The 24,050-nt window shown below is 41.4% G+C and overlaps 1 protein-coding gene across 1 annotated transcript in view; it reads right to left on the bottom strand.

Moving 5' to 3' along the window:
* The window catches only part of Csgalnact1 (chondroitin sulfate N-acetylgalactosaminyltransferase 1), a 95,171-nt gene that overhangs the window by 19,990 nt on the left and 51,131 nt on the right, over nt 1-24,050 (bottom strand). The window contains exon 3 of the mRNA XM_035451798.1: nt 9,869-9,970. Within this exon, the coding sequence (XP_035307689.1) occupies nt 9,869-9,970 (102 nt within the window). The remainder of the gene's footprint in view (nt 1-9,868; nt 9,971-24,050) is intronic.

Genomic DNA, 24,050 nt, shown 5'->3' on the forward strand with positions numbered 1-24,050 from the left:
TCAGAGGAACAGGTGAGTGACCTGCCTGCCAAGTGGACTGACCTATTCCCTGGATTCTCTTTCCCTAAGACCCATTCTACTTCCCAAGCCCTCCCATTTCATCATCTTCCCTGTGGCCAGCTCTTACCCCCAATTCCTGCAGACTTCATTATCTCAGGTACAGTCCACACCAGTTGGAAGTTGCCTGCAAGCCAACCTGGCCACTTCTCAGAATCTGATCCCCTGTGGCCCATCCCCTCCTACCTCATCACCAGTATCTGCTGTGCCCTGCCCCTCAACACTCCTGCAGGATCCCACTGCACAGGTACAGACCACACCAGTGAGAAGAACAGGTGCTAGAACAGCCACTAGAAATCCAGGCCACAAAGACTAGAAGACCAAAACGGAAACAGAATCTAAGGAGCAAAAGACCCACCCAACAAAGACAAACTCAGAAATCAGGACCTAGACCTATAATTATCCCCAAACCAGATACCTAAACACCACTGTAAGAATCCAATCAACAACAGCAAGGGCAGAAGAAAACAACCTTAAAAACAACTTCATGAAGATGATTGAGGTCCCTAAAGAGGACATGAAAAATCCCTTAAAGAAATTGAGTGAAAGACAAATATTGGAGGAAGTCAATAAGTCCCTTATAAGAATGCCAAGAAAACGAAGAAAAAAAAAAAAACAAATAGGGGGAGGAAACTATTCAAGACCTGAAAACTGAAATAGAAGCAATAAGAAAACACATACTGGGGGATTCTGGAAATGGGAAATCTGAATAAATGAACAGAAACTACAGACACAGCATCACCAACAGATTACAAAGATGAAAGAGAGAATCTCAGGGGTTGAAGATACCATAAAGGAAACAGATTCATTAGTCAAAGAAAATGTTACATCTAAAAAATTCCTGACACAAAACATCCAGGAAATATGGGACACTATGAAAAAGATCAAACCTAAGAATACTAGAAATAGAAGAAGAATCCAACCTCAAAAAAAAAAATCAGAGAATATATTTAACAAAATCACAGAAGAAAGTTTTCCTAACCACAAGAAGTACATATCTATAAACTTACAAGAAGCTTATAGAATACCAAATAGATTGGATCAGAAAAGAAAATCTTCATGCAACATAATAATCAAACATTAAACATACAGAATAAAGAAAAATATTAAAAGCTGCAAGGGAAAAAGGCCAAGTAACATCTAAAGGCAGACCTATTAGAATCACAACCTGTTTCTCAATGGAGATTAAAAAGCCAGAAGGACCTGGATTGGAGTCTTGCAGAGTCTAAGAGATCCCAGATGCCAACCCAGACTACTATACCCAGAAAAACTTTCAATCACCATAGATGGAGAAAACAAGATTTTTCAGGACAGATTCAAATTTAAATAATATCTATACACAAATACAGCCCTACAGAAGGAAAACTCCAACCCAAGGAAGTTAATTACACCACAAAAACACAGGCAATAGTTAATCTCACACCAGAAAAAAACAATGAAGGGAAACAGACACACACACACACACACACACACACACACACACACACACACACACACTACTACTACTACTACTACTACTACTACTACTACTACTACTATTACTACCACCACCACCACCACCACCACCACCACCAAAATATAGCAGGAATAAATAATCACTGGTCATTACTTTCTCTCAATATCAATGGACTCGATTCACCAATGAAAAGACACAGGCTAACAGAATGGATTTGAAACAGGATCCAGCCTTCTGCTGCATATAAGAAACACACCTCAACATCAAAGATAGACATTACTTCAGAGTAAAGTGTTGGAAAAAGATTTTCCACAAATGGACCCAAAAAGCAAATTAGTGTAAGCTATTCTAATGTCTAACAAAACAGACTTCCAATCAATTAAAATTGATCAAAATTGATTAAAATAGAGAAGAACATTTCATACTCATTAAAGGAAAAATCCACCAAGATGATGTCTCAATTCTGATCATATATGCCCCAATTGCAAGGGCAACTACATTAGTAAGAGAAACATTAAAGCTTAAACCACACATCAAAACTCACACATTTCTAGTGGGAGACTTTAACACCCTACTCTCGCCATTGAATTGATCATCCAGACAGAAACTAAACAGAGAAGTAATAGAGCTAACAGATGTTATGAATCAAATGACCTGACAGATATTTACAGACCGTTTAATCCAAAGATAAAAGAATACACCTTCTTCTCAGCACCTCACAGGACATTCTCCAAAATGGATCACATACTCAGTTACAAAGCAAGTCTGTACAGATATAAGAAAATTGAAATAACCCCCATGTCTTAACAGACCACCATGTATTAAAGCTGGATTTTAACAACAACAAAAAACAACAGAAAGACCACAAACTCATGGAAACTGAACAACTCTCTACTGAATTTCTACTGGGTCAAGGAAGAAATAAAGAAAGAAATTAAAGACTTCCTAAAATTCAATGAAAACAAATGCAAAACATATTCAGACTTATAGGACACAATGAAAATAATGTTAAGAAGAAATTTAAGTGCATGAACAATTTGGAGACATCTCATATTAGCAGCTTAACTGGACACTTGAAATCTCTAGAGCAAAAAGAAGCAAACTCACCCAGGAGGAGTAGAAGGCAGAAGATAATTAAACTGAGATCTGAAATCAATAAACTAGAGACAAAGAGAACAATACAAAAATATCAATGAAACAAAGAGTTGGTTCTTTGAGAAAATCAACAAGATAGACAAACCCTTATCCAAACTAAAAGGCAGAGAGAAAATATCCAAATTAACAAAATCATATATGAAAGGGGGAACAGAACAACATACACTGAGGAAATCCAAAGAATTATTAGGTCATACTTCAAAAACCTGTATCCCACAAAATTGGAAAATGTAAAATAAATGAATAATTTTCTTGATAGATACCACTTAACCAAAGTTAGTTCCATATCAGATAAACAATTTAAATAGACCTATAAGGAAATAAAATAAAACACACACACACACACACACACACACACACACACACACACACACACACACACACAGGAAAAACAATCATTAACAGTCTTTCAACAACAGTAAGCCTAAGGGCAGATGGTTTTTGTGCAGAATACTACCAGACTTTCAAAGAAAAGCTAATACCAAATACTCCTCAAAATATTTCACAAAATAGAGAGAGAAGGAACACTGCCTAATCCTTTTTATGAGGCCACAGTCACCCTGATACCCAAACCACACAAAGACTCTACAAAGAAGGAAAATTACAGACCAATTTCCGTCATGAACATTGATGCAAAAATAATAAAACACTAGCAAATTGAATCCAAGAACACATCAAAAAGATCATCCACCATGATCAAGTAGGCTTCATCCCAGAAACACAGGGATGATTCTTCAACATATGAAAATCTGTCAATGGAACCTGCAATATAAAGAAACTTAAAAAAAAAAAAAACCCACATGACCATCCCATTAGATGCTGACAAAGCCTTTGACAAAATCATCTTGGACAGCTCACAGATACAAAGGACATACCTAAATATAATAAAAGCAATATGCAGCAAGCTGGTAGGCAACACTAAATTAAATGGAGAGAAGCTCATAGCAATGCCACTAAAATCAGTAACAAGACAAGGTTGTCCACTTTCTACATATCTATTCAATATAGTACTTGAAGTTCTAATTGGAGAAATTAGACAACTAAAAGAGGTGAAGGGGATACAAACTGGAAAGGAAGAAGTCAAACTTTGGCTATTTTCAGGTGATACGATAGTATATAAAAGTGACACCCAAAATTCTACCAAGGAACTCCTACAGCTAATAAACACCTTTAGTGAAGTGGCTGAATAAAAAATTAATTAAAAATGGACATTTGGGTTGTCTTCATTTTGCAAATTGATCATAATATCACTGAATGTTTGTGCACAGATGTTAAAATGCTAATTTTCGATTATTTTGGGATTTACCTGGGAATGAAATTTCTAGTTTAGATGATAATTCTATTCTAAACCATTCGAAAAACCATTGAACTCTTATCAAGTAACACCATTTTTCATTTCTGCCATCGGTGGACAAGAGTTCCAATTTTTTCACATTCCCACTTTACATTTGTGATTGTCTGACTTTGGGATGTTAGCCTCTGCAGAGGGCAGGGATTTACTTGTGGTCCTCCTTATCTGACACACACACAATTCATCCCAGTTACCAATGGAAGAAATAGTCATGAAATTACTTCAAAGAGGAATGATTTGCTAACATACAGTGCTAAGGTAGGTCCATGACAACACCACCACCACCACAAGCCTCTCTTCTCCTCACCTACATGGGGTAGAACAGTGTGTGTGTGTTTGTGTGTGTTTGTGTGTGTGTGTGTGTGTGTGTGTGTGTGTGTGTGTGTGTAAGTGTGCGTGCGAACCCATGAATCATATTATGTATATGCATGCTTGTGTATATACAGACGTATTTGATTGCATGTACATTTGTGTGAGTGTGTTTATGGAAGCCAGAAATAAACATCAGGTGTCTTTCACGGTTTATATCCATCTTACACTCTGAAACAGAATCCTTTATTAAGGCTAGTGCTCACTGATTGGCTAAATAAGCTGTCAGGCAAACTGTGAAGATCTTCCTGTCTCCACTCCCACTTCCAGTTCCAGGGCTATTGACACATGACCACATCCAGAGTTTACATGAGTGCTGGAGATCCAAACTCAGGTCCTTGTGTTTGTGCAGCAGGTACCTTACCCAAGAAGCCAGCTCCCCATCCTTAGTGTCTCACTGTTAAAGCTCAATGCTCAGGGATGATTCCTCTGAATGACGCCCCCATGTCCTCATGATCAGACAAAGATGAACTTGTTAATGCATGATAATTCAACTACAAGTTATGATTTTTTAAATATCCTCTTCCAGTTCCAATCAAATGGCCCCTTAGACTGGTGCTGCTCAGAGTGAGCCATGACCAGACACAGCAGTGCACATGAAAACTATGAAACACTGCAGCTCAAGCCTGCTGACTCAGTATCTGGGGCTGGGTCCAAGTATTCTGCATGTTAAAAAGCATCCAAGGTTACACCAAAGCTTATGTGTGTTTGAGAGCTTCTGAGTTAAGCTTTTATTTGAGAGCAGATGAATCCTGGGAAAATCCGTAGCTTAAAGGTCAGGTACTGGGAAGTAATTCATACTGTTTTCTGTTGCAGTGGCTTGTAAACATTTTAACCACAATCTTTACAAAGGAACATGCTGTCTTCATATCGCAGGACAAGTACATGTGCATGCACATAGGATGTGCAATGAAATTAGTGTTTCATGAAACAATATGCATCCTTATTACCCGTGATTCATCCTGCAAATTTGTACCCTATTCTATTCCATTTTCAAAAACACTGGGCTAAGCCAACTGAATCGATTTTGAAATCCTCTAATGAATCACAACCAGACTTTGCAAAACTCCAATCTGTAGCAATCAACTGAAATACAAAGCTCAACTGACGAAGCATAAACTCAGAGGAAGAGAACATAAAACATTGCAAACCAGTCATTAAACAAGACTGTATTTTTAGGTATTCTTAAAATGTTTGCATTTAGCCGGATTTAGAACACTTTAATTACAATACTGATCTCCAAATGAAGTGAATGCCATTTAGTCTGATTACAAATCTCATTACCTTCAACTAACAATTATGGATCTTAGGAGGGCACAAGGGGCACTTGGCTCTCTCATGTGACTGGAGTGAAGGTCTAAGGGACAATCTCCCTAAGCCTCAGTTTCTTCATCTATGAAACAGGGCTGGGATAACAATACCTACCTCAAAAAGCTAGACACAAAGGATCAAAGGGCCTGGGGAGATGGCTTAGTAGGTAAAACACCTGCAGTCCAAGCATATGGACCCAAGTGCAGATTCTCAGAAGCCATGTGGTAGCCCATCTGTAGTCCTGGCAGAGATAGGAGTCCTAGAAACAAACAGCTAACCAAACTTTTGGAAACTTGTAGCTCTAAGTTCAGTGAGCTATCTGCGTCTGTGTGTAAGGTGAAAAGCAGAAAAGATTCCCAATATCAACCTCAGGTGTCCACATACACACATACATACCTGTGTATAACCCATACATACACATACGAAAATGCATATATATATGCATGCACCAAAAGTTGCTATGAATTTTCAATGAGACTGTTCATAAACATAATAGTAATTAAAAATAAAGTGCCACTGAACAAATATTATTACCATCTTAAAATAACAGTGATGATATTTAAATAAAGCCTGTGTGTGTGTGTGTGTGTGTGTGTGTGTGTGTGTGTGTGTGTGTGTGATCACACATCCAAATATCCAATACTTACTCATTTGTGAACAAACTTGTGTTCCCAAGTCTTTGTTTTGGCTCTGTCTGTGGCTGTTGATGTGGCCTACTTGACTGCCTACCCATCTACTTCCTTCCTGTCTAGACTTGAATCTGACATTTCTTGCTCAGACCAGTTTCTACCCTCTTGTCTCCATAGTTGACAACATCTGCACTCCCAAACCCAACTCTCCTAACAGCTTGACCCTCACAACATCAGCATCTTTATAGTACTGTGTTCTTGTGTCTTGAGAATACAGACTCTATTCACACTTTTCTCAGCCCACTTCTATAACCTCTTAACATTTGCTTTGGTCCCTTATTCATTCTGTTGAAAGACCCGCTCGAAATGCCCCTGAGCCCCCTGCCCCGAAGCTGCCGGGGCCTCCCAAGCCTTCACCCCGGCAGGGCTCGCGCCCCCGGCCCGCCCCGCCTGGCACCGCGCCTCGGGGCTGGGGCCGAGCAACGAGCACCAGATGGGCAGGCCCGAGAACGAGCACCAGGTAGGCTGGGGCCGAGCAACGAGCACCAGGTGGGCCGGCACGAGGGCGAGCACCAGGTGGGCCGGCACGAGAACGAACACCAAGTGAGCCGGCCTGGAGCCCTGCCCCTGAGCCCCGCCCAATGAGAAACACTCCGTCCCAAGGTCTCCGCCCCCAAGGTCAGCCATCTGGACTCGGAGGGGAGGGGAATTGAGTCTGTTGTACCAGACACCAGACCTTGAGAATATGCTGATCTGGAATGGCTCTGTGTCTCATTTGAACCATCCAATGGAAATGATTCTGTATTTCGCCTCATTTGAAAGACTCTATGTTTCACCTCATTTGAATAACTCTGTACTTTGCCTCATTTGAATAACCCTGTATAGCGCCTCATATACATTGACCAATGGGAATAGCTCTGTACAATGCCTCATTAGAATTATCCAATAGAATCCCTGCTCCTAGCTTGCGCCTTTTTCCCTATATAAGGACCCCTTTCCCTTGGCTCGGGGCGCTTAGCCACACAGAAGCTAAGTCGCCCCGGGTACCCGCGTCTCCAATAAAGCCTCTTGTTTTTTGCATCCAGTTCGTGGCCTCGCTGATTCCTGGGTGTGGGTCTCCCTCTACGAAAGTACCTCTTCGGGAGTCTTTCACTGTAACATATATATGTTATATGATATAACATATAACATATAAATATATAAATGGATTTACTATATGAGCTTTGTGATGTTGAGAGTTTGTATTAGAAATTAAAGTTAAAATGAGAGAACATATATTTGCTTCAGTCAGATTATCAGGGTAGACAAGATTATCTGACTAAATGATAGCATGGGGTGGAGAGATGGCTCCGAAGGGTTAAGAGTACTTTCTGTACCCAGGTTCGATTTCTAGCACCCATGTGGCACCTTACACCTATTGTGTCTCACATTCCAGAGATTCTGATACCCTCCTCTGACTTCTGAGAGCACCAGAAGTGCACAAAATGCACATAAATACATGCAGACAAAGCATGCACACATAGATTATAAAAGTAGATCTTGAAATCATTACATCTTATGAATTCATTGCTATCAATAAATTTGATCATCGTGGAAAGATACAAATGTGTTGGTCAATCTGTGGCATCACTTGCTTACAACATTCAGTAACCTGGGAAACCTGACATGGGGAAGACTTGTTTGATAAAAATACTTAAACCTTCTAGTCCTTAGAAAGAATATTTCCTATAGCATGTTTAAACTAGCCTGCCACTTGTACATAAGGTTTCTATAAATCTGATTCTGTGTAACCATCGGCAAATGCCCCAACATCCTTTGAGATAAGAAAAAAAGTGTCAATCCTATTAGAATAGGACTTGCCCATTCTGTTTGCACACTGGAGTCATCTGCCTGGACAGATACTTATTACACCAGGCCCTAAAAATAGGCATTTAATGTGATAGGTTTTCCTGCTTTAGCTCATCCTATGTTTTTAAAAAGATTTATTTTATGTGTATATGCACATGCCTGGTAAAATACGTTGGAATGATGCAGTTACCTGCAGTTAGGGTGCAGCCAGTAGAAGTGGCCACCAGTTTTCTTACAATACTTTTCTAACCTGATTCCAGGCTTGAGGCACCTGGAGAACTTTAAAAACTATTTTGTTCAGGAAGGGATATTGGCAAAGATGCCTACACGTGCCCACTGGGCAGAAAATGCAAGTCCTAACCACCTGTATTCTCCACTGCTGAGCAAGACGGGAGGATATGGCACTGCATTAGACCTGAGAGCTTTCTATTTCAATCACATTTAGGATAAGCACTTATTTTCTCCCATTTGATGGTCCTCACGAACAGGCCTTTACTACTTTTCAATCCCTATTCCTCTAGGATAAGGGTGAGCAATTTTCTCTTTCTATAAAGAAACAGACAGTAAGTTGGCTAGGCTTTGTGAGTCTGACTGCCATAAATAACACATAAATCAGCGGACCTTCTTGCATCCAATTAAACTTTATTTACAAAAGCATATGTGGTGGGATGTTTGGCCAGAGAGCCACAGCTGATGCCCTCTGCTTTCAGGGAGTTTGAAATTTTAATTGTGCCCATTAACACAAATCTGGTAACAGTGTGGAGTAACATGGGAAGCCTTCTCCATCTTAGAAGCTTATCCTTCAACTGTCATCCAATTACCATGAACCAGAAACTCAGAACAGACGGTCCTGTTTATATCTAAACCATATGGATCTGTTCAGACTAGTTCTGCCACTGTGAACTATTAAAGCCTGAAGCTTCACATAGATCAGAGTGATCCACCTGCCTTCTGAGCTGAGTCTGCACACCTCCATGGCAAGCTAAAGTGGAGCACAGCAGTACTCTGCTGGCCTCCTCGTTTGCACAGGATGCCATGGGTTATTTATTTTGGAAGAAAAAAGGAAGAGTCCCTCTTTGCTGCTTCTGAATACCTTTTACATTCTTCAGTTGGTCAATGAGTTATAAACATGGAGCCTCAGGCCTAAAGGTTTTGATTAAGTAATTTCTGTTCAACTGGGTGGGTTTAATCAAGGACCCTGCCTCAGCCACCCCTTGTGGGTGTCCCCTGATGTCTTTAAATGAGTAATGGATGAAAGGCAAAGATGAAAGGGTGAGAGCATTTGCTTCCTGGACGCCATGTGAGCCTGGGTATTACTCTTAGATTGTCAAGCAGAGACTCAGTTGGAGCTCACTGAGCAGCTATGTCCTCCCTAAATCTGACTCTGCAAGCATGAAAGTCTTGAACCTGTGTGGTGCTGAGAGAGATTGCCTTCAGAAGCCCATTTTCCACACCTTTGCCAAGCAGGGCAGTTTATGTCTACTGTCAAACCCCTCACCCCGAGACAACCAGTATTAGACAGGGTGGTCTCTTGGGGAGGAAGGGTTCTGAGTTTTCCTATGCATAGCCAACAATTAACCTCCCTAGTTATCCCATGTTAAGGAAAGGAAAACTAAGCAGAGCTATTGGTCTGGGTGTGCATATCTATCCTGGTTGCCATGACTACTGGCTATGATACCAGACAGTACTTACTTGGAAGTGTTTTCAAGTATTCCTTTGACTTCATTCATTTCTTCTTTCCCAAAGTAAACAACAGTGAGATGAACTCTCCCATCCTGTTGGATACACATCTCCCTGGAAAACAAAACACATGTATGTCTGGTCTGTCCACACATTTACAGGAAGACAAACACCAACTCCCCCTCATTCCTCCTTCTCCTTTTTCCTTAATTTCTTGTGAAGCATAAAGAGGCTTAAAGTAAACTCAAGACAGAAGAGAAGGGCACTCTGATTGGCCACTTGATTTTTGTTCATCTTATCAGGAAAACCAATATATTTAAATATGCAGATTAGGTAAATCAAACATCAGATGCAAGACAACTTAGAGTCAACTTGCACTGGAGTAGCCTCTTTGAGGCCCTCAGATCATCCTGGAAAGGCTTCTGGGAAGTCTCTGGGGGTACAAGACATTAGTTCTGTGTTACAGATGAGAAATCTGATGTTCAGAGAGGGCAAAACAAGAAGCTTTGCCAGTGGATGTTTCCCTGGTGTGGGGCAAATGACCCAGTCTTCATTCCCAAATGTCACACAGTAAACCATCACTCTTTGGTTTAGGACTACTGTGAAACATCTGCTGTTATCAAGACTAAGCAGGTGGGAATGAACCTCACTCCTCATGAACTAATGAAGTAGATATATACAATTCTTAGCCCCAAAGTTTCGATCAAAATATTTCTGTACAGCCGGAAGGAGCAAAAGCCTGGGAAGAGGAGCCTGGGGTATAACAGTATGACTTAAAACTGAGAGTTCCCTCATAGCCATAGTCCCTGCAGAGAGTCTGTCCCTTCTAACAGCAAGTCTCCATACACAAAAGCCATTCACTGCTCCATGACTCAGCTACAGCCGATTATCCCAGCACCTGGTGACTCAGGGGCCTGATTAAGTAGCCATTTGGCTCAGTTCTCCCAGGGCCAGATCTTTGAGTCTCGACTGATCTAGAATTAATCCTCACCAAGACATATGTTTTGCTTGCTATGTCCTAGTCTTTCAAACATAATGTCTAGCTGAGCTGCTAAGTTCTTCTGAGGGTTTGCTCTTCAAATGTACGTGTGTGTAACTGTATATGCACATACATGCAAATGTAAATATATATACACATAAATACTTATGTATACAGGCATGTATTTATACATGTGCATATAAGTATGTAGATGATGTGAACTGGTGTTTTCTGGGAGCCAACAGGAGAGAGATCCCGCTGGTGGGATGGTATTTCGAGATACTTGGGTATTTCCTGTGCCCTCCTTTCATTGTTGACATTCAAACAGTAATCCAAGTCATAGATTCCAGAAATACTTTGGCCCTACTTACAGGGGTCAAAGTACTAGATGTTTTTTGTTATAACATCAAAAAGGGGAGAACCACATTCCTGAGGCTGTTGGAAAGCATCAGAAACTACAGAAGGCATGGTTCCTGCCCTAGAAAAATGGACTCAGATAAAATGAGCTCAAATGAAGTCATCAGAGAAGTAGAACTTTGAAAGCATGGCAAGTTCTCAGGCTGGACTGGGACTTGGAGGATGCGAAGAGTTCAGGAAGATGGGAAGAGACTGAGAGGGAAGGTCACCCCGCCGAGCAAAGGGCACATGAGGTTCAGCCTGGCTGTGAGTGTGCTTCTGGCAAATTCTCTGCACTCACAGGTCCCCCTCCCAAACCTGCCAGATAAGTGGAAGGAAATCACGCATGCAGGCCAAGCACTGGAGAAACTGTGCTTTAACTTTGTGTGTGTGTGTGTGTGTGTGTGTGTGTGTGTGTGTGTGTGTGTGTGTGTAAGGGTGCAGGGTATCTATTCTAGAATCAGGAACGAGTCACCTGCTGGGTCTGAATTAATGCCTCCTGTGTTTTCTAGTGATATCTTTGCTACCCCTCTCTCTTTGATGTTTCAATCAAGGGAGACGGAGCAGGCACAGCCCTTAAATGGGCAGATTAGGGATCTCAGAAAGGCAAACCCAATCTTGCTCTGGTGTCTGTCTCTGGCTCTCCTCTTTAGGTGTTTGTGAATTCTTCTACTCATTCACTCAACAAGCATTTGTTGACAATATACCACACGCTAGACACTCTTAAGCAGGTAGGACTGACATGTCCGCACTTGAAGGAGTTTGCTGCCTCCTAGGCAGGACTCGACCTACTCACAAAGAAACCACTCAGGGCTCCTTGCAAATATGGAATTGTGCAGTTTCCACAACTGCTGTCTGAATGGTCTTTGTTTTTCCAAAACCTTTCACATTTTTGATTGCCCCGCCCTTGAGAGTGTATGGGAATATGTGTGGTTAGATGACCAGATGCAGACATGTCTTTGTTTCAGAGATAAAAGGTGAAAAGAAGTCTTAAATGACTAAGTCATGCCGTGTATAGACTTCTAGCTTTGTGATGTTAATGACTAGTATTTGGACAGTGCCGTCTATATTACTAAGGTGACACTCTTGTTTACGTTGGCATGTCCCCAGGGACACTGTGATAGGGTGGTAAGTGAAACTATGAAATGATTGCAGGGAAGTCAGGCCTCATCAGCCCCTCTTGGGGAGCACATTATGTTCACAAATGCACTCCATTACTTCAACAGCCCCAATTCCTTGATCTCAAACTGGAAACTGAAAATTCTGTTTCTATATCACAAATACCATATCTTTTTAGAATGATTTTTAGGCAGAAAATCTGGGTTACAGTCCTTCATGCATATCTATATTTTTATTTCCTGAGTGGTCAAAGTCATGATATCATACTCTTTGAGTTCTGTCACTAGTGTGTAGGACTGAACCATTTGTACAAGTGTGGGGACCATTGCTCAAAGTCTTAGTGTAGAGGTAATAAAATGCATTCCAATGACCTCTGAGAGATGTGCAGAGAGCAACACACACATCTGGTTCCATAAGGATTGATAGCATCTGTTTCCCAAGCCACCTTAGCAACAGGAGAGGTGTGTCTATCAGATCTGACAGCCTGGGTTTACTGTATAGGATTCACTGCTAAGCACAGTGCTGTGTTTAGGAAGATGTGGGGTAGAGGAAACCTCGACAAAACTCCACATGGAAATCATTGTGGGGAAAGACAGGTCATCTAAGGTTCCTGATATAGAAACTGGCCAGACATGGTCCAGACACACAGCCTAGAAGTGTCTTCTCCAGACACTTCTCCATCCTGTGATCTGGAGAAGGCTTCCCTAGGCCTGTCTGCAGGAGGTGTTGTATTCCTAGGCAGAGAACTCATGTTAGGTGTGGCTTCTCAAATTCACCACAGAACTGAGCTTGGATCTATGAGGGAAGAGCGTCCTAGGTGCTGAAGGGTGTTCAGCATCATCCCTTGCCTCCACCAACTGTGTGCTAACGGCACCCCCCTTACCCAACTGTCCTAAACAAGAGTATCTCCATACTTTGCCAAATGTACTCAGGGCTGGGAGGAGTGGGATATAAAAATGTCTTCAGTTCTGAACCCCTGTCTGAAAGAATCCAGTTTGGTAATAACACCTGACCTGTCAGAGTTCAGCACTGGCTGCAAGAAGAAAGCACCCCTGGGTGCCCTGTGGAATCCCATGGGAGGCACAGGGAGACACAGCTGAAGCAACTCGAAAAGCTTTCTTTGCAGAATAGGAAGCCTGGAAGAGGCATTGGCAGTCTATGCCAGGACTTGAAGGGAATTCATGTAGCAGGCAAACACAGAGGGGGTTGGGCACTGATGGTGAGTACAGGGACTGCAGCAGCCTCTGAGGCATCCGTGAGCGGCAGCCCCTTCAGTTGTCATCAGAAGCAGGGTTTTGTATTCTTCTATGACACTCTGGCTGGCAGTGCATGCTAAACACATGTCCTAGCACACTAAGAACACCAGGAAAGACTGGAAGAGTCGTGGGAGATTAGTGATCTTGTGTAGGATGTGTAGCAGGAAACCGTGTGCCATGATGTTGGGGATGTCAATTTCTATGCCCCATGCTGAGTGGCCTGGGGAACCACCATACTGTGGTTTTCATGAAGAAAGAGTTGATGTGGTGGTAGCCTGGATTTCAGAGTGGTGATATTAGGACATAAGGTTTAGCGTAAGGTGAGTAGGTCACCCACAGGGGCACCATCATAGGAAGGAGTTACTTTAGCCTTTATGGGAGCTTGGTGCTCCTGTGTAGTTACACTGATATGGTCATACATGCCTATCATCCCAGCATTTGGGAAACAGAATAAGTTCCAAGCCAGATCCTGTCTCAGAAGAAAAGAAAGGAAGAAGAGAGAGAGAGAGAGAGAGAGAGAGAGAGAGAGAGAGAGAGAATGAGAGACAGAGACACAGAGAGAAATGGAAAGGGGAAAGGGAGGGAGAAGGGAAAGGAAGGACAAGGGGAAAGGGGTAAGGATGGGGAGGAAGGGAGGGCAAGAGAAAGGAAGAAAGACAAGAGATGAGATGAACAGAGAACAGAGGAGGGGAGGGGAGGGGTGGGGAGAGGAAGGGAGTGGAGAGGAAAGAGAAAAGAGGAGAGGAGAAGAAGGAGGGGAGGGAAGAGAAGAAGAGGGAAGGGGAGAGGAAGGGAGAGAATAGGAGAGGAGGGGAGAAGGGAAGGGGAGAGAAACAGAGAGAAAAGGAGGTGAGGGAGGCCAGAGCTGGGAAAGCAAGGTGTTTTCTGGCTCCTGAAGGCTTCTCTCCTCATGCTGTTGCTTCTCCTTCTTCGTATCTGCTGTGTTCTCACCTTTTCCTGTCACAATAACACCCTCTCCAGGAACAAGTCAATGTTAGGACTAAACCTTGCATCTCTATTAAACTACTTTCTTGTTCTTTGGGATTTTTAAATTTTAATTATTTTCTGAGACAAGTCTCTCATTCTATAGCTCAGGCTAGCCTGGAACTTCTTATGTGACCTAGACTGGCTTCAAAAGTGCATTAATCCTCCTCATCAAGGGTGTCTCCCAAGGGCTGAGATTATAATCATAAGCGACCATGCCTGCCTTAATCAACTTTATCATATTATCTACAAATACTATATTGTAGCAACATAGATAAAATCAGCACACAAACTCAAGAATCCACATTCAGTGAGTGCCTGGATTAGGCAATGTGTGTCTTCCTTTGGAGAGGGATTAACAAAGGGCCATCATGTATGATTCCCTCCAGGAGGATAACAGTCCAGGTTTCCTTCAGACTCTCCATGTTCTCCCAAGGAAAACTCCACATGCAAGGAGATGCTCAAGTTCCAGCAAAACTGGGATAACTTAAGAGCTATAATGTAGTATGGTGTGGAATAACCACAGTTATGGAGGTTGATGAGTCAAAAGAACGGCAAGAACACAGTTAACTTCAGGAGGCTGATGGGCTCTGTGGAGGAGAGGTCACCTCAGGGCATCAGCATAGCTGAGTGAGCTCTACACAGGTGAGGAGGAGGAGAAGGACCTTTCATTTCACAGCCAAGAAAGGCTGACCTACAAGGAATCTCACTGCTACTCTTTTCCAAGGCAGTTTCTAAAACTAAAATATACCAGGAAAGGGAAAATGGATCAAGAATTGGCATGCTTCATGCAACAACAACCCATCACCCCCCAGTTTACCAACGTCAACAGGAGGAAATTTGCTCTGCCATAAAGGAACTATGGATACTGTAAGGGACAGGTTCCATCCTGGAGAGGAAGCACAGGGTAATTGGGGGACTCTGCATCTGCTTATATCACAGCATTTTGTTTCGGGTTTGGTGCATCCTTCCTCTTCCCCTTTGCCAATGAGAGTAACATGTAATCCTACTATTCCATTATTTGGGTGTTCTGATCATTGCTAAGAAGTGACAGTGGATTCCGACCTGCAATCCAGCAACTTTCCTGAGTCTCATTGCAATACAGAAAACACAACCACTCTTCCAGTGGGCCATTTTTCACTCTCATGAATAGACATCTCTGTATGACCTGTAGGTCAAACCTAATACTATCTTCTATTAGGTCACTAAGGACAACTATTGAAGCAACATGACTGATTAAGTTTTATCATTTCCAAGCTTGTCAGCTGTCACAGCTTCGTTTTGTGTGTGTGTATGCTCTCCTATGTTCTTGAGTGTGTGGCCTTATCCTGGAGCATGAGCAACTAACCAGGGGCAACACTCTTAACAAAACCTCACCTCTTCCCATTAGCTGTCAATTGTCAATATTGTCTTGGATAAGGTAGGATTTTATGTCCACCTCCCCTCTCCATAGTGGGATTTAGTCTGGCTTTTGGTAGCATTTTTAATTTAATTGGAAATGACATGGAAATAGTCCTTTTCTACCTGGAGAATTGGAAATTGTAGTTAAAAGTGAAGAAAAGAAAACATTCTTGAAAACTAGGACTTAAATTTATTAGATGCCTTAAGTCCTTGTACACTGACATATATTATCAAAATCCTTTCCATGTTTTCCAAACCAAAGTTAAATTCCATTTATAGCTAAAAAGTGGTTGCAAATTCTCTTCAGAAATAGTTCAAACTGTTCAAAACCCAATTAGCCCATGGTCAAATTTCTGCTCATGACGTTCTCACTGACAGAATGTTTACACAAATCAGTAATTTTTGCTAAGTCTCTTTAATGATAAGGACAAGTTACAACTTAAATATGACATGCACCCCACAGGTTAGTGTGTTTGGGCATTTGTTCCTATGTGGTTGGCTCTGTCTGAGGAGATTTAAGAGGTGGAGCCTGGAAAGGAAGTGTCTACCTGGTGGGTGGCTGGGCCAGGAAGTTGATAGACCAGTACTACTTTCTGTTTCATTGCTTCTTTATGATAACCCAAATAATAGCCAGTCCCACCCACCACAGCTGTGAGCTGCCGTTGATGCCATGCTTTTCTCGCCATGGTGAAGCACATCCTAACTAATTCAAGCAAAAAATAAATCCTTCATCACTTAAGCTATTTCTGCCAGGTTATTTGGTCACAGAAGAAAAAAAGAAAAACTGACACAGCTACAGTATTTATCTCTGTCCCCCTACTGGATAAATATATTGGATGGAGATTCTGATGAAGCTTTGTTTTGGTTAACAAAAAGAGCACTGAAGGGGCAATTCTCTAGTGCTGCAATTACTGCTTCCTCTTTAAATGTATTCATCAGTATTCATGGCAATAATGGATTCAGTGACAAGTTGGTCAACCTTCTAAAGTTTATGACAGCTTCTTAATGTAGATCTGTCTTGAAGTGCAATGGCTCACAGGACTGGTGTTGGGACATAGATTAGAAAGATCAATGTACTATGCAAAACAGCATACTTTTCTTAAGGAATACAGAGGATGCAGGAGTCTATCTATGTCACAATCCTGGTGGCTGGAGGACTTTCAGTCATCTGTATTAGCTTAGCCAAATGTTTAAGGATTGTTTCCATTTAAAATATATAATCTGTACATGGAGGTTTCTGTCCTGCCTAGTCCCACAGCCTCTTTGCACCAAATAAACACACAGAAACTTTTATTAACTAGAAACTGTTTGGCCAATGGCTCAGGCTTCTTATTGGCTAGCTCTTTCTTAATTATTAACCCATAACTATTAATCTATGTATTTCTACATGGTCTTATCTTACTGGAGAACGTCCAGTGTCCTATCTTCCCAACCACTACACGGCATCTCCAGGTGGCCTCTCTCTGTGTCCTCTCCCAAGCATTCTCCTTTCCTGGTAGCCCCTCCTATACTTGCTGCCTGGATACTGACCAATCAGGGCTTTCTTCATCAACAATAAAAGAAACATATATACAGAAGGACATCCCCCATCAATAATCGCTGTTTTAAATTCCCCTCCCCCACCCAGAGATTACCAAAGCCTTCTTAAAGGTCCTAGGACAAAAAATGGGATGAAAGAGAAAGTTTCTAAAAAGTCAAGTAGAAGATGACCCTGATAGTCCATTAGTGCATCGAGATTGCCTTGAGAAGGATGAGAAAAGCCAGAAGGAGAAAACAAAGAGCATTCAAACAAATATAACCCACCCAGTCTGAAGACAAGAAAAGGGAAGCAGTCAAAATAAAAAGCAAGCAAACTTGGAAGAAACAGAAAAAAGGTTTAAAAAATCATGAAGAATACTTCCCATTAACCCCCCTCCACCCTGCTGGGAGAGACAGAGATAACAATCTGAAGACCTATAGCTTTGTTATTGTGAGAGTGTTCCTGGTATCAAACAAAGCACACGATGAAAGAACAGATGAGCTGAAAATCCATAACACAGATGGGAGAAACTGAGCAGTCCCAGCCAAATGTGAGACAGCTTCAAAGGCAAAATGAGGTGGTTAACCAAAGCAAAGCAGAGGAGGCAGTTTAAGGTGATAGCTCCTGGGCCAAGAGTGCACGTGCAAACATGACCCAGCTTCAGCAGAGTTCCCCTGGGAGCCCCAGACACCCTGGGATCCCAAGGCATGGGAGGATACTCCTGGGTGATGAAATGCCATGTGAGGACTCTGGGTTTCACTTGGAGGCCGACCTGATGGCAGCAACAAGGAAGCCTTCATAAGGATCCAAGAGGCGTTTAAACCTGGAAGCCCTGCACCACCACCACCAGAGTCATCCATATTGGTCCCAAAGGGCAAAGCAGGGTTTTGACTCTTTGTCGGGAGATGGAAATACCCAATTCTTACCATCGTGATTGTTGTGCATACTGGGAATATCACCACCTGGCATCCATTACCTCTTAAGTGGAGCCCCGAGGGTCTACTGCTGGAAATAAGCTTGCCTCACCCAACAATGGTTTTCTCCCATTAAATATGAAGACTAATATAAACTGGCCCTCGTTTCCCCCCTTTCTGCTTGTCTGCTGGGAATGTCAGAAAACAAGCTACCAGATGAGTTTGTATTGTTTCTCAACCAAAGGCCTGCCCAGGCTTTGTCATTGCTTCCACCCTTAGAGTTTCTCAGCACTTTCTATCAAGCCCCCAAGAAAACGCTTTGTTAAAACAACATGAGTGAGAAAGTCTAGCATTTCTCAAGCTCATCTGCTATGTGTAGCTCTGGTTTGTGAGATGGCTCACAGGAGTGGTGCTGAGGCTTGAATTGGAAGGTGGACTGGTAAAGCTCCATGCGATCCTACAGCTGAGAAGGGCCAAGGCAACCAGGACATCCAACAGAGGCTGCACACAGCCGCCTGAGCTTTTCTCCTCCACCTGCTCTTCCTCATCACAAAAGTCAATAGAACAATATTCTGCTGTCTGAATACAGCTGGGGTGAGCACAGTGGTTCTCAGGTGAGGTAGAAGCCCAGGCAGGCCTTTGATCGTGAAACAAGACAGCAAGCACACCCTGGGGGCAAGAAGAGAAAGAAAGAGGGTGTGGGAAGACAGCAGAAGGGTGGCGGGCAGAGGTAGATTTTTTTAAATGGCATTCAAAGTAAAAAGAAGATATAGTCTCCAAGGAAATAGGGATCAACCAAAAGAAACTTTCTTACAATTGTTCCACTTTCACAAAATATGAATTCAATTCGGAAAAATTCATTTCAAAACAAAACAAAATAAGAGCATCAGGCACACTGTATGCTCAGGAAATAAATCAACGTCAAGACAAACATAAGTATATTAGAAAGATAAAAGATACATTTGTAAAAGATCAAAAGAGAAGGCTCACAGGCATGCAGGCATTAAAAACAGAGAGAAGGGCTGGGTAGTTGACCCAGTGAGTAAGTGCTCCTGCTCTGAAAGCATGAGGAACTGAGTTTGAATCCCAGCATCTCCATAAAAACATGGGCATGGCTGCACATAGCTATGAGGGCAGCATTGTGGACAGACTGACATCATGCTAGCTGCTGTTCCAGTCAGAAGGGAAGATATTGGTTCTATGAGAGACACTGTCTCAAGATAGTAAGGTGGAGAGCAATAGAAGATATCTACTCTGGGGTCTGCATGCACATACGAGGGTCTGTGTTCGCATGAGTGCACCACACACACCACAAATACCATATATACACAGCATACACACCATATACATACACACCATACACAAACATACCACACACACACACACACACACACACACACACACACACACATATATATATATATATATATGTATATATCATGTGCACATATTGCCATATACACACAACACATACATACAAGAGAAATGGAGATGTTAGTAAATGGAAACAATTCATGAAATAGACGATCTATGCTCATGTGGCACAGAACTGAGCAAGTCATGCAGACACCATAAAACCCCTATAATAATTATTTTTCTATTTCCATGAAGAGACACCATGATCTAGGCAGTTTATAAAAGAAAGAGTTTGTTGGCGCCCAAGGTTCTAGAAAGTTAGAGTTCTAGATCATCATGGTGAGCAACATGGCACCAGGCAGGCAGGCATGGAGCAGTAGCTGAGAGCTTACATCCTGATCCACAGAGATGAGGTGGATTGAGAGGAGGGACAGAGAAGAGAGAGAGAAGGAGAGGGAGAGGGAGAAGGAGATGGAGGGGGAGCTGTGAATGATATAGGTTTCTGAAACCTCAAAATCCACCTCTATGACTTACCTCCTCCAACAAGGCCACACTACCCAATCCTTCCCAAACTGTTCCACCAACTAGAGACCAAACATTCAAATATATGAGGCTATGGGGGACATTCTCATTCAAACCATCATCATCCCTTAACACAGAAAGAATCCATAAAACAACACAGAAACTACATCCCAGGCAAATCAATCAAAACCAAGAAAAGACATACCCTGATTAAATTACTACATACAATTCCAGACCAAAGAGGAATTCTTCTGGCCTTGAGGCAAAAGTCACTTTTAGAAGAGATAAATTAACTACTTTTAATACATTTCCATGGCATCATTCAATGTTAAAAGAAAGTCTATAAAGTTCTGTGTAAGTCCCAAGCTCTTAAGCCCAGCAAACCTGTCCTGTTAACAGGACAAAGGTAACTGTAGACAGTTTGTGTTAAAGCATTTATGGCTGTCCTTGTGTCTCTTACCCATTGAACACAACCAAGAATTGAGGTATGGGGATGCTATTTTAAGAAATGCATGAGTCTAAATACAAAATTTGTCTTTTGCAAAATAGAAACTAAGAGTTGCATCCCCCAACTAGGTAACAACACAAGTGACTCAACTTGGAATGTGGATGAATCACAGAGGAAGGAGAGCATAGGGAATGTGTATTCTCTTTTCTTACTGCAACTCCTTAGTTGGTTCAGTGGAACACTAAAATATGATTAAAGGACATTATAATTCCAATCATAACTTGTTCTGTGAGTAACTTTTCAATACAAGAAAGATCTTTCATGAATTAATATCTTTTCAGAGTGAAGACACATTTGCTAGAAACCCACCAGTTCCTTCTGAAATACTTAGTTTTTTTTTTTACTACAAATTTAAGGAGGTAAAATTTAATGCATTAAAAGTGAAATATGTAAGATATCACATTCAGTATTAAATTACTCCTAGCCAGTAAACTATCCTTTCCATCACATGTATGCTAAGAAAGGTCATGTGAAATGTTATTGAATTCATGTAAATAGTGTTTAGCTGTGGATTGCTTTTAAAATGATTGATTCCTTCTTTTGTTCCACATTGCACAAACATCTTGTAGTAGCCAATAATCACTTCTATAAGTGTCCATCTTAAATTAGAAACTCCAAGATGATCTTTCATTAAATTTTCAAGCAATTTTATTCTATACTATTATGCATGTAGACATAATATATATGGTTGTGCTTGCCAAAGAAGAGTGAGTGTATAGAGCAGAAGGCTTCTCTGAGAACTTTGTTTGCTCCCTCGACCATTATGAAGGCTCCAGGAGTGAACGCAGGTCATCAAGTTGTGCAGAAAGACTTTTTATCTATGAGCCATTTCCCTGTTGCTGAATTTTAAAACAAAATATAAAATATTGGGTAGTTATGTGGTATTGACACAATAAATAAAGGGAATAAAATCACTCACAGTATAGTCTTCAGTGTCAACCAGAACTGATATGTTCCAATCTGAAGTTGGAAAGGACATCATAGCAATAGCCAACATTAATAGATAGTACCTACATGTTCTTCCAGTAATTTTATGGTTATATTAACTGTGTCTAAATATTTAATTGGCCAGAGGTTTCCACCCTTTATTGAAAATATCATTTTTCTCATATAATAATTCTGATTACAGTTCCTTTCCCTCTATTCCTTCCAGCTCCTCCTACCCCCTCTTATCCAGATCTACGCCCTTTCTGCCTTTCATTAGAAAACAAAGTATTCTATGAGAGTATAACAGAATATATAAAGCAAAACTAACACATTGGAATTGGCCCAGACAAACAAATACAAGGAAAAGAGCCCCAGAGAAGGCACAAGAAATAGAGACCACTCATTCACACATTTGGGAATCCCATAAAAACACTATACTGGAAGTCATAATGTATATGCAAAGGACCTGTAGGGTAAAAAGAGAGAAGAAAAATAATAGATTCTATAAAAATTAATATAAAATAGTAAAAAAAAATAACTTTTTTTAAAGGAAGAGCCCTAATGAAACATTATGAGACAAGGAGCCTCCAAAGCTGTCAGTTGAGTTCATTTTCTGTTGGCCATTTACTTCTGCGCATGCAGCCTACCGTTAAGAGTAGTTGGTTTCCACAGTGAGACTCCCTTTGTAGAAAACTAAATTTTCATGTACAAATGGTTTTCAGTAGGAGATTGCTCCTGGGTTAGGGCTGAAAGCATGTGACCACTTCTTTTAACTCTAGGACCCCAATTAGTACAGACCCCTGAAAGTCCTATATATACAGCCTCAGTCTCCACGGGTTCGTGTTGATTTAGAGGGCCTTGTTTTCTTTCTTTTATTTTTTGGCCTTGTTTTGTAGTGTCTTCCATATTCTCTGACAGCTCTTACAGTCTTCCTGCCTCTTCTTTCCAGAGGTCCCTGAATTCCTAGAGGAAGGATTTGCTATCTACTTTAGGGCTGAGTGTTCCAAGATCTCTCACTCTTCACATAGTTTCTGGCTGTGGGCTTCTGTATTTGTTCCCCATCTGTTGCAGAAGGACGTGTCTCTGATGATGGCTGAGCAAGGCACTGATCTATGAGTATAGCAGGATGTCATCAGGAGTCATTTTGTTGCTACATTTTTGTTGTTGTTGTTGTTGCTTTGGGAAAATAGTATTTGGTTTTACCTTAAGTCCCTGTGCTATCTAGTCTCAGATTCTTGGTCACCCAAGCAGTATATGGGTTTCATTTGTTGGAGCAGGCCTTCAGTCAAACCAGGTATTATTTGATTACTCCCATAAACTGCACCACCATTGCACTAGCATATCGCTGGCATAACACTGTTGTAGATCCAAGAGTTTATAACTGGGTTGGTATTTAAGTTTCTCCTTTAGTAGTGTACAGAGTACTGACCCATACCAAAGATGTTAGCATGTTGGGGTGAAGGCTCCGGTACGAACCAGCTCGACTTCTTCATGTAGTGAGTTCTGTAGGTCTTGTCTTCAGCAGTGGGGCCTTGCCATCAGTTTGTGGAAAGCAACCTATTGTCTTGGTAACAGTCTGGATTGTTTGGAGGTTCCCATGGAACCCCTTTGGCTTAAATGGATAGACTTTAAATTTAGGTGTGAAAAAATTACCTTTTCCAACTATGCTTGGTCATTTGTTCTAGCACTATGTTGTATAGAATCCGTTTTTGACTGGGATTTGAAAACAATCTTTTTACTATGTTCCTACATAGAATTAAATGCCCTAGGTACTCATGATTTTACAGTCCACTTTTTCAGAGCCCAGCACATACTCAGAAACTCCTTGGCTGCACAGAAGATACTCCACTCAGTCTCTGCCACAGTGCCCACCTGCTCTTTGTGTGTACTATCTTTTGCAGGCCCTGGCTCTCAGATGCGGTTTCCATTTTCCATTCCCAGATCACTTCAATGGTCTCTTCAAAGACAATTTGATCCTGATACATATAACTTAATTACAAAAGGATGCCTCTTGTGCTCTTGAGCTAAAATGCTGAGAGCTACCAACCAGATTCTTCTACTGAACACCACTGACTTTTTAAATAATCTGAAATTAATGATAAGAGATTTTTAAAAATTAGCTAAGTCTTTCAGGATTTATAATTTGATAAAAATAAGCTGGCTTCCTTAAAACAAGGTAACTAAATCATTTAGCTGTTTAACCTCAGCCGATATGTGAATTCCATACATAAAACAAAATAAGACCCAATGTTGCTCAGTAGAGAGTTTCCAGTCACATATGCACGAGCTCCACCAATGCACCCTGGAATAAAG

Source organism: Cricetulus griseus (assembly GCF_003668045.3).
Source record: "Cricetulus griseus strain 17A/GY chromosome 1 unlocalized genomic scaffold, alternate assembly CriGri-PICRH-1.0 chr1_0, whole genome shotgun sequence".
Classification (NCBI taxonomy): Eukaryota; Metazoa; Chordata; class Mammalia; order Rodentia; family Cricetidae; genus Cricetulus; species Cricetulus griseus.